Here is a 12,201-nt window from a genome sequence, read left to right on the forward strand (position 1 = left end):
GCAGCAAGATTCTACTCAGGCAGGTATTTAGCAGACATCATGGTGGGTGGAAGTGATGGCATCTTTTACCTTTGATCACGCCTAAACACAGTTCCAAATATACAAGCTTCAAGGATCATTTCACTATAATGTTTAGCACTTGATAAAGAGCCTTGGGACACATGAGAGGCAGACACTATCCAAGACTGGCAGCAATAATTTATCAGCGTATTGAAGACTCCAGTTTTTAGAGCAGACATTTCAATTATTTTGTACATAATCTGAAATGAAATACAATGGCTTATTTTTTTTATTTAGTTAAAAAAAAATCTGAGTTGCAAAATGCTTACTTGAACAATTTCAAACTCTACTTTCAACAGTCTTGATTAGTCTAAAATATTTGAACTCACTATAGTTCAAATAATATCCATAATGACAAAATGTTAATTGTTAAAAGACCTTTCATTTTGTTAATTAGTTATTTGTCTGAAAGGCAGAGACAGACGGAGAGAGAGCTCCCATCCGCTAGTTTCTCCCCTAAATGCCCGTAACAATCAGGGTTGCATTAGGCCAGAGCCAGGCAATGGGAACTCGAAGAGGGCCTCCCACATGGTGACAAGGACCTACTACTTGTGCCATAACCTGCTGCTTCCAAAGGTACACATGAGCTACAACTTGGAATCTGGAGTAAAACCGAAACTCCAACCCAGGCATCCCAAGCAGCTATACCAGACTACTAAACCAAGTGCTAATTTTTCAGTTTTTGATAATAAAATTGAAACACTGGTATAACAGTGATATTCATCCAGGGGCCTTTAAGAGAAGCAGCTTCCTAAAGCATTAAGACAAAAACCCCCTTACCCTGTACGTTTTCCGTTTCCCTTGTACTTTGCCAGTGGCATTAGAATGCAGGAAATAGCAAAGGCCATGATCTCTAAGTACATACTGTGGGTTAGAAAAGGACTGAGAAAGGCAGCACAGCACGGCAGGATTAACAAAGGATTTGGCTTTCTATTTCCCCTTCAGATCAGGAGCTACGCTTGAATTCTTAGGATAGAAACCTACCACATTATGTCCCCTGACACATGAGTGGCTGCAAATACAAACACAGTGGTCCCTGGGTACTGGTGGAACACCAGTTCCAGGGCACACCCCCATAACAAAGTCAGTAGAAGCCCCCTATTAATATGAAACGGCATACCATTTGCACGTAAGTCATGTACAACCTCCCATATAGTTCAAATCGTCTTTAGGGGACTTATCTAACACAATTAAATGGTACAAACATACTTGCTACACTGTTTGGGGAACAACAATAAGAAAAAACTCTGTACATGTACTGTACAGTTGCAACTTTTGATGGTCTCTGATCCACGGTTGGTTGAATCTACACATGCAGAACCACCCGGAGACATGGAGGACTGACTGCACCCTCAGAAACCAGGAGGACATTTGCATTCAGGGTTACAGTCAGAGAACTTTCTCTGAATTTAAAGAAAAAGCTACAGCATAATTGCAGTAACACACGGCATCTGACATGTGCCTTCAGTGTCAAGGAGAGCGCAGAATGGTTGTGAGGTGGAGAGAACGGGCATGCCAGCTTTACCTCAGTGCCAGACTGGTGTTGGCATACAGGAATGACACTGTTACCAGAGTATGCAATGTTCTAAGAGCAGGGGAAACCGAAATTCACACACAAAAATATATTGATTTTACTTATTTGACAGGCACACACAGAGCAATTTCACCAATCCTCTGGTCTACTCCCCAAACAGCCCCAATAGCCAAGGCTGGGCCAGGCCTGAGCCAGGAATTCCACCCAAGTTTTCCATGTAGATGGCAGGAACTCAATGACTTAAGGTGTCTGTGGCTGTCTCCCAGGGAACTTGTCAGCAGGAAACTGGAACACCCACCCCAGAAATCCAGATTTGCACACAGGTCCTTGAATTCTTAAAAGTTCTCAGCTAATTTAAAATTCTAAACACTGCATGAGCCAAATAAATTACCTGGCAGGAAAGAGGCAGATGTGACTCATGGGCTAACATTTTGGACCATTTTTGGACCTTCTCTTCTATATCTTTCATGTTTTTTGTTCTTATTTATGCGATTAAACAGTTCAAAATACTTTTTCACTGAATATAGCAATAACAGTAAATCTAAATCCTAGTTTCAAACGTAACTTTCTTCTTTCTCATGTGCTAAGGGCAATGCAAATTAAAAAGAGAAAAAAAATACCTCTTTTATTTTGAAATATGCCTGGCCCTTGGTTTTTGCCGCAATTGTGAGAATTTTATTATCAAAAACAAACTGAACAAAAGCTTTCAAATTAGGCCAGAATGTCAGCTGAGTGTTGCTTAAGGAAGATATAATTTTCCAGGCCATGTCAAAAGACTCTATGCAGAGAGATTCAGAAGAGGTCAGGAGCTGGAAAGGGAAAAAAACAAATAATATAAACAGACAGTTATCTAACTTCAGAAACTTGCATTGTTATTCCCATAGTTCTTCACTTCATGTTTTACTATATCTTACCTTGGGAACCAAAATTTTCATGCACTGGAACACAGGCAAAACCTGATCAGAAGGCAGAAGTGTGAGGGCTTCCAGTGCAGACTGCAGAGTCCTCCCCGGCACTTGAACAGCAGGCAGAAAGGGCTCTGCAATTTCACTCTCTGTGGTGGGTATCAGAGCATGATATTTTTTCAATAGACAAGATAGGCAAACCCACTGATCATGAATATATTGTGCAACTATTTTCCCCCATCCTTGGGAAGATGATGACTCCTCAAAAAAACTGAAATAAGAAAATAAAAGTTACTGTACCACATTTCTCCCCACATTTGTTCCATTTCTTATGCATGTAGAACACTACCCTTGTAAGGTGGGGAAAAGATGCTATGGTTTGGCCCTGATAAAACTTCCCTAAAGGCTTCGCTCTGGTGCTAAGATGCAGGCTGACGGAAGGTGTCTGGGTCATGGGGGTGCACAGCCCCATAACTGGACAGATGCTTTTTGTGTAATGAGTTCTTTATCACAAAGATGGGATCAGCCAGGGTAGACCAGTGCCCGCTTGCCCCTTGCATTCTCTCCCTTCCTCACACCCCCTCTTGCTCTTCTGCTTTTTCCATCAGGAAGTAAAGTAGCACCTGGCCCTCATGGAAGGTCATGCTCTTGAAATTTCCAGTCTGCAGAACCATGAGCCAAAAACATTTCTCTTCTTTGGAAATTAGCCAGTCTCAGGCATTCTATTATAGCTAAAGAAAATGGACACATACATCATCAAATATCCTACCAATAAAAAGAGAAAACCTCTCATGAATCTCAGGTTTCTAAGTACCTAAAAAATACAGCTGCCTGGTACTCCTAGCAAATGTGTTTCCTACTGAGAACCAAACACTGCAAAGTTAGCAGGCTGGAGTAACACAGATCTAAAACACAAAATGGAGCTCATCCCTGCAAGCAACACTGCAATGTCACTCGTTACCTCAATGACACCAACAAAACAGGATTTTCAAATCTTAAAAATAGAGACGCCATTCACACATTTGCTGCTCTCAGGGCGGGGAGGGGGGAGGGATGAACACACCTGCTCTGTTGCTCTGTGTGGGGTTTCTGTAGCGTCTGATTGAGCTGGAGACAGGAGAGGAACCTTTCTGTGGGACCAACATCCAGAGACTCCAGCTGTGGTTCAGGCTTCTGGTCAACGGCCTCACACACCATGGCCAAGGCAGCCATACTAACCACTCTCTGAATCTGAGTACCAAGGGTTGGCTCCTGAGAAGGAAACAAAACAAGGCTCTGTTTCCTAGGTCTTCATCTTAAAGGTCTAGCTGCCAGTCCAGGAAATCCCACAGCCTCCTCTTCCTGATACTGCACATCAAGGGGAATAAAGGGAAACCCAGAAAGAATGAAATCTTGTCTTTTGCAACAAGATGGATGCAACCAGAAACCATTATGCTTCGTGCACTAAGCCAGTCCCCAAAAGTCAGATGTCATGTTTTCTTTGATCTATAGTAGCTAATAGAGAATACAAAAAATCTATAGGAACAAAACAGACACCTTGTGATTTGGTTGCTGTTTTTAGTTACTGTTTTACTCTTGTGGAACTTGGTCTTTCTACTTTTGACATGTTGAATACTATGGTTCCTGGTGCATTCGACTATGATTGCAGACTGGACTGAAACTATGTATTTGCCAAAGGCAAGGAAAAAAAGAAAGATGGGTGTTGCAGCAGGAAGAGCATTATGGTGATCTGAGAATTTTGACTATGAAATGCATGCATCTGTTTCTGTTCTATTAATAAACATTTGTAAAATAAAAATATAAGGAAACCCAACACAGGTGACTTAGTTTTGCCTCTTCTCCATGGGTTGGCAGTGAATACACTGAGTGGCAATAAGAACTCAGCAATTCAGATCAAGAAGAACATTTGTTCCTTCGCTTGGCACTGACGTCTCTGGAATTAGCACACGTCAGAGGAGCTGTACATAAGTACTTCTCAGCCTTCTTCCCACTCAACTCTTTGTGTGCAACATGCCTAAAGTGAGTCTGCCTTAAACTGCAAGCTAAGGCATGATTTTAACATGACAATTCTTTAGTCATCTGCAGGCCACTTGTAGAGAGGTCACATTGCATAGCAGTGGAGAGCTGGACTCTACAACTACATAAACCAGGTCTGAAGTCAATTTTTAAAGATTGATTCTGTTTATTTGAAAGCCAGTGAGACAAAACAAGAGACAAAGATCTTCCATCCACAGACTTTACTCCCGAACATGGTCATGATGGTAAGACCGAGGTTAGCTAAAGCCAGGAGCCAGGAACTCTGAGACTACCATGAGGGTGGCAGGGGCACAAATACTTGGGCCATCTTCTGCTGCTTTCCAGGCACATTAGCAAGGAGTTAGATCAGAAGCTGAGCAGCTGGGACTTGAACTGCCATTCCGATATGGAATGCTGGCACCGCAGGTAGCAGCTTAATTTGCCACTGGCCCCTGACACTCTTAATCTTTTTTTTTTAATGGAATTTATGCAAGCATTACTCTATCAGGATAGCAAACGTGTTACTACAACATAATTCTCATCTATCTTCTCATTAATGTGATATCAATACAAAGAGAATAGATTCAGTGTAGCATACAATTCTAAGGATATGAAATTCCCTCCCTCCCACCTTCCCTTGCTCCTTCTTCCCTTCAGAAACCCTGAAGCAGAACCCATTACCTGACTCCCGTCCATCTCCTGAAGATGCTGAATGGATGCATTTTTCAAAGGAGAAATAATTCTCCAAAGGGGACTCCCCCCTTTCCACCCAACCTTGGAGTGGAGATCCAAAAGCTCAGTTAAAACCATCAGGTACAAACGGCAACGTTCTAGGTCCGGAACCTAAAGAAAACACCCAGACACTTAAGGGTAGAGGCAGGGTCCACGCTGCTCACAAAACTACAGGAGTATAGACCTAAAGTGAATTCATTCATTTAAAAGTCCTAAAACCAGACATGGATGGGAGAAAAAGCCACTCCCCCCAGGCAGTCTTCCCAAGATTCTCGGGGAGGTGTAATGGTTCTGCTTCTCTAAGTTCATGCTGTGACTTCGCAGCCAGTGCAAACGTAGCACATTTCATACCCGAATCATCTGCTTTCCCAAAGATGACAAAACCCTGCAAGGCGGAAGCTATGTTCTACTGAGATTAGGGCCCAGTGGTAGCACATAAATAACAGCAGTAACAGTGACAGTGATCACCACCTCCTTTATTGATAATAACCAATTCTCACAAGGAAGACTACCACTTTACTTCACTATAAGACTTCACTCCAGAGAGGTTAAACACATTGCCCAACATCTCGGGGCTAAGAAGTGGGAAGGACAGCTTTAAACACAGGTCTTTGTGCTTGGAGACCCAAAGAGGACAGAGTTCAGGCCTGCTGCACCACCCTCAAATTCTGTGACCTAGAACAAGTTTCTTTACATCTATAGTTCTCAGATTCCTCATCCATAGAGAAAGTGATGCCTGTTTGCCACAGGATTTTGAAACAACTAAGAGAAAGTCTGATAAACACATTCATGCTGAAGTGGTGGCCTTACTCATGGACGCCATACCTGCATATTATTACTGGTACCAGAGGAGGTCCCCTAACACTTCCTGAAAGCCCTCAGAAAGCAGCCCATTAGCAGTCTGTTTTCACTGAGCATACTCTGTAAGCAGGCAGGCTGCAGGTATCAGGATACAACAGAGACAGGAGGTAACAACTGCAGCAGCTGGTGATCCGCTGGACATACGGGTGAGAGGCATAAAGGTGTTGGGGAGAATTCCTGAGGTTTTGGCTTGAAGAACTAGTTGGGTGATGTTATGCTTACTGAGAAGGGAAGCTGGAACTTTCTGAGGCAATAATAATAAGGGGTTTGTTTTTCATAGCAGGTATGAGAAATCCAGTAGAGAAAGCATAAACAAGGGGCCATAGCAAGCCTGAACAATGATGTAGTGCTTGTAATCACTGAACAATGATGACCACGGAACACTAGTCCATGCAAAAGCTAAGGCTTGGGGCTTGTCTAGCAGGACCACATCCTATTACGTGACATGATGATGGATCAGGAAATGGGTCATATTAGGCAGGGTGATATTAGGCAAGGCCATGACATTGACTAGCATACGAGAAAACCATATCCAGGGATAGATTCTGTGGGGGATGTGTGGGCCAAACCCCGAGGAAATACTAACCCCACTAGTTAGCTCAAGAGTTGAAGGGGGGATGGACTAAACTAGTTGTGACCAAGGAGCCTGCCATCACTGCAACAGTCTGGGCTGGTCAAGGCAGCAGCACCCGAAAGTGCATCCTGAATAGCGTGTGGGGTGGGCCGGGCTGCAACGTTCACCCTCTCATACAAGGCCAACTGAAGACCAGACAATGCCGGACACTGGCCTAAAACCCAATGGCATGTATGAGAACTGGGTCTGGGAGTGGGTCACGTGGAAGAACTGGGGAAATTCCCCTGGCAGGTCATAGCTTTCCAGACCTGGGGGTCGGACAGCTGGGCAAAGTAGCTCGAATGGCTGGCTAATGTGTGGATTGGTAATGGAATGGGGTGGACTGGGCAGGACTGAGCAAACCTTAGCCCGCAAGCTAAATTAGAAATCAAGATACAGCACAAGACATATCGAGCTAGGCTCTTGCACCTACTGGTCTGCATGAGCCAGGGACGCTAAGACACAGTGTCTAAGGCAAGGGCCGGGACAGGTGAGGGGCTGTGCTAGGCTGAGTCAGAGCAACCACTGGCATGTGTGCAATCTATAGCTGGGAACAGGCCCGGTTGGGGAGCTAAGGGGACACCCTAGCTGGGCTGAGGTTCCCACCAAGGAGCATGTGGGCTGGAATGGGGGCTGCGTTCTGATCAGGATATGGTTGTAATCTCACTTAGCACAAGTGTGGACTGGGACTGGACACACCAAGCCAGGCTAGACTCCAACACTATCTGGTGCTCTGGAGGACCAGGGTAGATATGGGACAGACTAGGCTAGGTCTCAGCCCCTACTGAGCCATGTGTGAGCTGTATGTGGGTTGGGGGTGGGCCTGGTGGGGGTTACTATAGGTCGCTCCGACTAGGCTGCAGCTCCCACTCGTTTATGTGAGGGCTGAGTGTGTGCTGGGCATAATCAGGCTGGACTGCAGCTCCCACTGGTTCTAGTGGAAGACAGGGCTGGAAACAGAATCGACCCAGCAACTGCAACCACCAGCTGACTGGGGCAATGGACTGTGCCAGGCCCTATACTTGCAAGTACACAAAAGCATCTGGTCTGGGATCTCCCCAATCAAACTACCAGACTCAGAACCCTAACCATAAAAAGACAGAGGACAGAATAAGTCAATCAACCACCTCAGCCATATGTTGGCAGTGAAAAACTGGGCAAATGGAGATTCTAAGATGGACTATGTCAATCAGTGGATTCTTCAATGACCTCATCGTGTTTGGAGTGGCAAGATTCGCAGCAATTCATAATTGTTGAACTTTCAAAACCACTTGAGGAAGAATCTCGGAGCATGCTCCACATCAGGGACCTGAGGTGGGTGGGAAATTGGGTTGGGCTTCTCCCTTAAAACCCCCTTTACCTCAAATAAATGAAGGAAACAATATGGAAATAATAGTCTTAACCACCTTCCTGTAGCCCTCGAACCTTTTTTACCCTAATTAACTATGTAAAGATTGTCAAAAATTTAATAAAAAAAAATGGAAAAAGTTAAAAAAAAAAGTCACTGATGGGAGCTTTAACAAATGGCTCACACCACACACACACACTTCATTCACGCTGTGTGAAGCAAGTCTCCAAACCTTGGGAAGTCTATGTACAAAGGGTCTTAAGAAAGTTCATGGAAAATATGTGATATGAAAAAACTATGCCTGGATTTTGAAAATGCTTGGCACCAAAATAAACTTCTCTTTTATCTTCATGTGCAAATGAGGAAAGGGAGGCTCAGAAGAGCCACCAAACTTGCCCAGAGCCATAGCTAGGAACACAGATGGGGTGGGAACAAGGAGACTCCAAAATTCTTTTCTTTCTCCTCTTCCTAAGCTGCTTCTTGAGGAAATGAAGTTTCTTTTTCAGTGGAGTGATTGTCAGTCAATTACTACTCAAATACAAATGAAAAGACTGAAAGTATCAAAAAACAAAGAAATAAAAGCACCAACAATACTTGCTGGCGAGGTTGTGGGGAAAAGGAACCCTACTCCACTGCTGGTGGAGCTGCAGGCTGGTACAGCCTCTATGGAAATCAGTATGGAGAACATTCAAACAACTCAAATTCAACATACCGTCTGATCCAGCAATAGCACTCCTAGGAATATATCCAGAACACTTGTTTTATGAGAAACCAACATGCACTCCTATGTTCATAGCAGCACAATCAGTAATTGCAAAAACATGGAAGCAGCCAAAATGCCCATCAACAGAGGATTGGATAAGAAAGCTATGGTTCATCTACTCCATGGAATACTACTCAGCTATTAAAAAAAAAATGCAGTTCTTTGTGGCCAAATGGGCCAAACTGGAAACCATAATGCTAAGGGAAATGAGCCAATCCCAAAAGGTTAAATACCACGTTTGCCTTAATTTAAGATGATATGATGTTATGTATAACATGTTATGTTATGTATGTTATATGTTGTGTATAAACTAAAATTGAAATGTCAAGGAGGTGGTCACAGAAGGTGGTGAAGAACTTGCATTTACTTTTAACATATTGGTTACTCATTACTATGTCAATTAATTCCATAATGATGTAAATTTTTGCTGATGGTATGTTGGAGCTTTTAATTGATCGGGATGATACTCTGCAGGCTCTGTCTTCAGACCAGAGAGGGTATACCTAAGAAGCCGCTGAACTTGACTGGACAATAAGATGCTGGACTCTATGTTTGGTATATGCTTGCAATGGGGGAATCTCAATTGAACTTGAACTGTGGTTATGCAACAAGGTGGAGGAATCCACCATGGTGGGAGGGTTTGGGGAGGGGTGGGGAGAAACTGTGTCACATAATACAATGTAATTAATGAATTAAAAATAATAAATAAATAAAAAAACAAAGAAAAATACCGCAACAGATACTTACGCTACTTAATTCATTCATTGTTAGTCTTCTGAGAATGAATTCAGAAATGCTCTCTGTAGCAGACATGACTGAGTTCTGAAGAACAGTAAGCACCTCATCTGCAACTCAAATGTCAGACACAGGTCTCCGCTAGTAACGGTACAACTGTGTCAGGGTGAAACACTTACTGAAAACGAATTCCAACAATAATAATTCATACCATAGGGAAATCTCAATCTAGCACAATCATTTAGGAGTTCCAGTTCTGGGTGGATGGATCAGGGACACACTCCCTCTATCACTGAACACAGCTGTAAACTTGGACAGAATGCATGGAATGGCAATTTGTTTTTTGCGTTGTTTTAAGATTTGTTTGTTTGTTTATTTTTGGCAAGGCAGATCAACAGAAAGAAGGAGAGACAGAGAAAGATCTTCCATTTGTTGGTTCCTCTGGTTCACTCCCCAAGTGGCCACAACAGCCAGAGTTGAACTGATGCAAAGCCAGGAGCCTGGAGCCTTTTCTGGGTCTCACACGTAGGCACAGGGTCCCAAGGCTTTGGGCCGTCCTCTACTGCTTTCCCAAGAAACAAGCAGGAAAATGGATGAGAAGTGGAGCAGCCGGGACACAAACTGGCACCGATATGGGATCCCAGTAGATGAAAGGTGAGGATTTAGCCACAAGGCTATAGCGCTGGGTCCTGGGGTGGTAACTTGAAAGGGAAGAAGTTTCAGGCAGATTTAGAAAGAAGTAACAGTGAAAGGTGGTTGGTGTGCTAATTCTGATTCCTCTGGCTTTCCTACCCATTGGAACCAGCTGTGCGAGCAATTGAAAAAGTGGGCAAGAGTTTAAACCCAGACTAGATGCCCAAGGAAGCAGACAGGGAGCGGGACTGGGGATTTGAGAGAAGCGGTTATACGGGAAAGCAGCCTGAGAAGGCTGTTTCTGAGAGCAAGGGTTTATCCCCCTCTGCCCACAAGCTGCACACGCATGGATTGTCAGCACACCAGACTTTTAGAACCGAACCAGCAGAGCTTCCACCACCCAGGTCCCAGGACAACCCTGCACAGGACATAGGTGCCTTAGGTCCCAGCAGCAGCGTGAAGGACTTGAAACAAAGTGGACAGTGAAACCAAGGTTCACAGAGGCTGTTAGAACGCAAGGGCTGGACCTACACAACTGACAGAAAAAGAGAAAATGAGCAGAGCCTTGGGGAACTGTGGAATCATAATGAAGATCTAACATGCTATCAGAATTTCCAGAGAGGACAACTTTTATCTGAAATAAGAATATAAAAAACCAATCTGAATTTAAAATGGCTGAAAATGTTCCAAATCTTGTAAAGATTTCAGTAATTCCTGGGAATCTCAAAAAAGATATGCTCAAAGGAACTCGCTCACAGACACAGCACATGGAACTGCTAATCCCAGAGATGAAGAAATGGTGTTGAAAGCAGAATAACAACACATTACCAAAGAGAAGAACGATGTGAATGAGTGCAATGTTCTCATGAGACACCATGGAAGCCAGAGGCAAGCAGAAAAGGATCCGAAAGCTGCTGAAAGATAAAGATTTCTCAATTCAGAATTCTATATCCAGCAAAAATATCCTTTACAAATAGAAGTGAAACATACTCCTAGAAGGAAAACTTAAGAAAATTCATTCCCAGTAAGAATGTGCAAAAAAAAAAAAAAAAACTAGAAAACTTTCAAACCAAAGGATATGCTACAGAGAAACAGAGAACATCAGGAATGGAAGAGCAGAAAACATCTATAAACATTTAGGTAGAGGGGCCAGTGTAACAGCTCAACTGCCTAATCCCTTACCTCCAAGTGCTGGCATCCTATGTGGGCACTGGTTCACCTCCCAGCTGCTCCACGCCCCTGCCAGCTCCCTGCTTATGGAGTGGAGAAGCAGTAGAGGATGACCCAATGTCTAGGGTTCCTGCATCCATTTGGAGACCTGAAGGAAGCTCCTGGATCCTGCCTTCAGACTGGTTCAGCTTCAACCACTGTGGTCATTTGGGGAGTAAACCAGCAGATGTAAGACCTCTCTGTTATTTCATCTCTGTGTAACTCTATCATTTTTATTTAAAAATAAAACAAATATTTAAATAACTATGAAATCACTGCCATTCTTATGCTTTAGCTTACTTCCTAGCAGAGCATCAACTGGATATGAATCCTGCCGCAAAAACAGGTAATCATTTTCAATGGCCTGGAAGTCAATGGGCAAAGTTACCATTTCAAAAGCAAATGAAATCACATTCTATAATCAACAGCAATAAAGCAGGTCAGCCACAAAAATGTCAGCTCCTGGGAGTCGAGGCATTGCTCCTTTACCCCTGGATCCACCACCAGGAGACACTGATGAAGTTTTCTATTTTAAAAGGTCAGGGACTCCCTCTCTTTCTAAATTCCATCAACATACCATGCACAAACACAACAGAAACTACCCATCCTCACCATTGTGGGTACCAGAACTTTTCAACATGCATGTTTGCAACAGCTTCCACAGCAACTGGAGGCATCGGTCTGTTTTCGGCAAGGGCATGTAAGCATTTGTTCCCAGCTTCATGAGGGCATCCATCAGAGGAGCTAAGAAGAGCCTCAATCCATTCTGTGTCCTCTGCTTTTCACTAGACA

At 43.6% G+C, this 12,201-nt stretch overlaps 1 protein-coding gene across 3 annotated transcripts in view; it reads right to left on the bottom strand.

The window, feature by feature from the left end:
- The window catches only part of TARBP1 (TAR (HIV-1) RNA binding protein 1), a 66,959-nt gene that overhangs the window by 26,771 nt on the left and 27,987 nt on the right, over positions 1-12,201 (bottom strand). For 2 of the 3 annotated variants that reach the window (XM_058669360.1, XM_058669362.1), the window contains exons 12-18: positions 12,022-12,194; positions 9,580-9,683; positions 5,197-5,358; positions 3,563-3,750; positions 2,509-2,770; positions 2,215-2,403; positions 70-260 (exon numbers count right to left, since the gene is read on the bottom strand). In XM_058669360.1, the coding sequence (XP_058525343.1) occupies positions 70-260; positions 2,215-2,403; positions 2,509-2,770; positions 3,563-3,750; positions 5,197-5,358; positions 9,580-9,683; positions 12,022-12,194 (1,269 nt within the window). The remainder of the gene's footprint in view (positions 1-69; positions 261-2,214; positions 2,404-2,508; positions 2,771-3,562; positions 3,751-5,196; positions 5,359-9,579; positions 9,684-12,021; positions 12,195-12,201) is intronic. The other variant, XM_058669361.1, reaches the window with a different exon arrangement.

The sequence above is a fragment of the Ochotona princeps genome, chromosome 10 (genome assembly GCF_030435755.1).
Source record: "Ochotona princeps isolate mOchPri1 chromosome 10, mOchPri1.hap1, whole genome shotgun sequence".
Taxonomy (NCBI): domain Eukaryota; kingdom Metazoa; phylum Chordata; class Mammalia; order Lagomorpha; family Ochotonidae; genus Ochotona; species Ochotona princeps.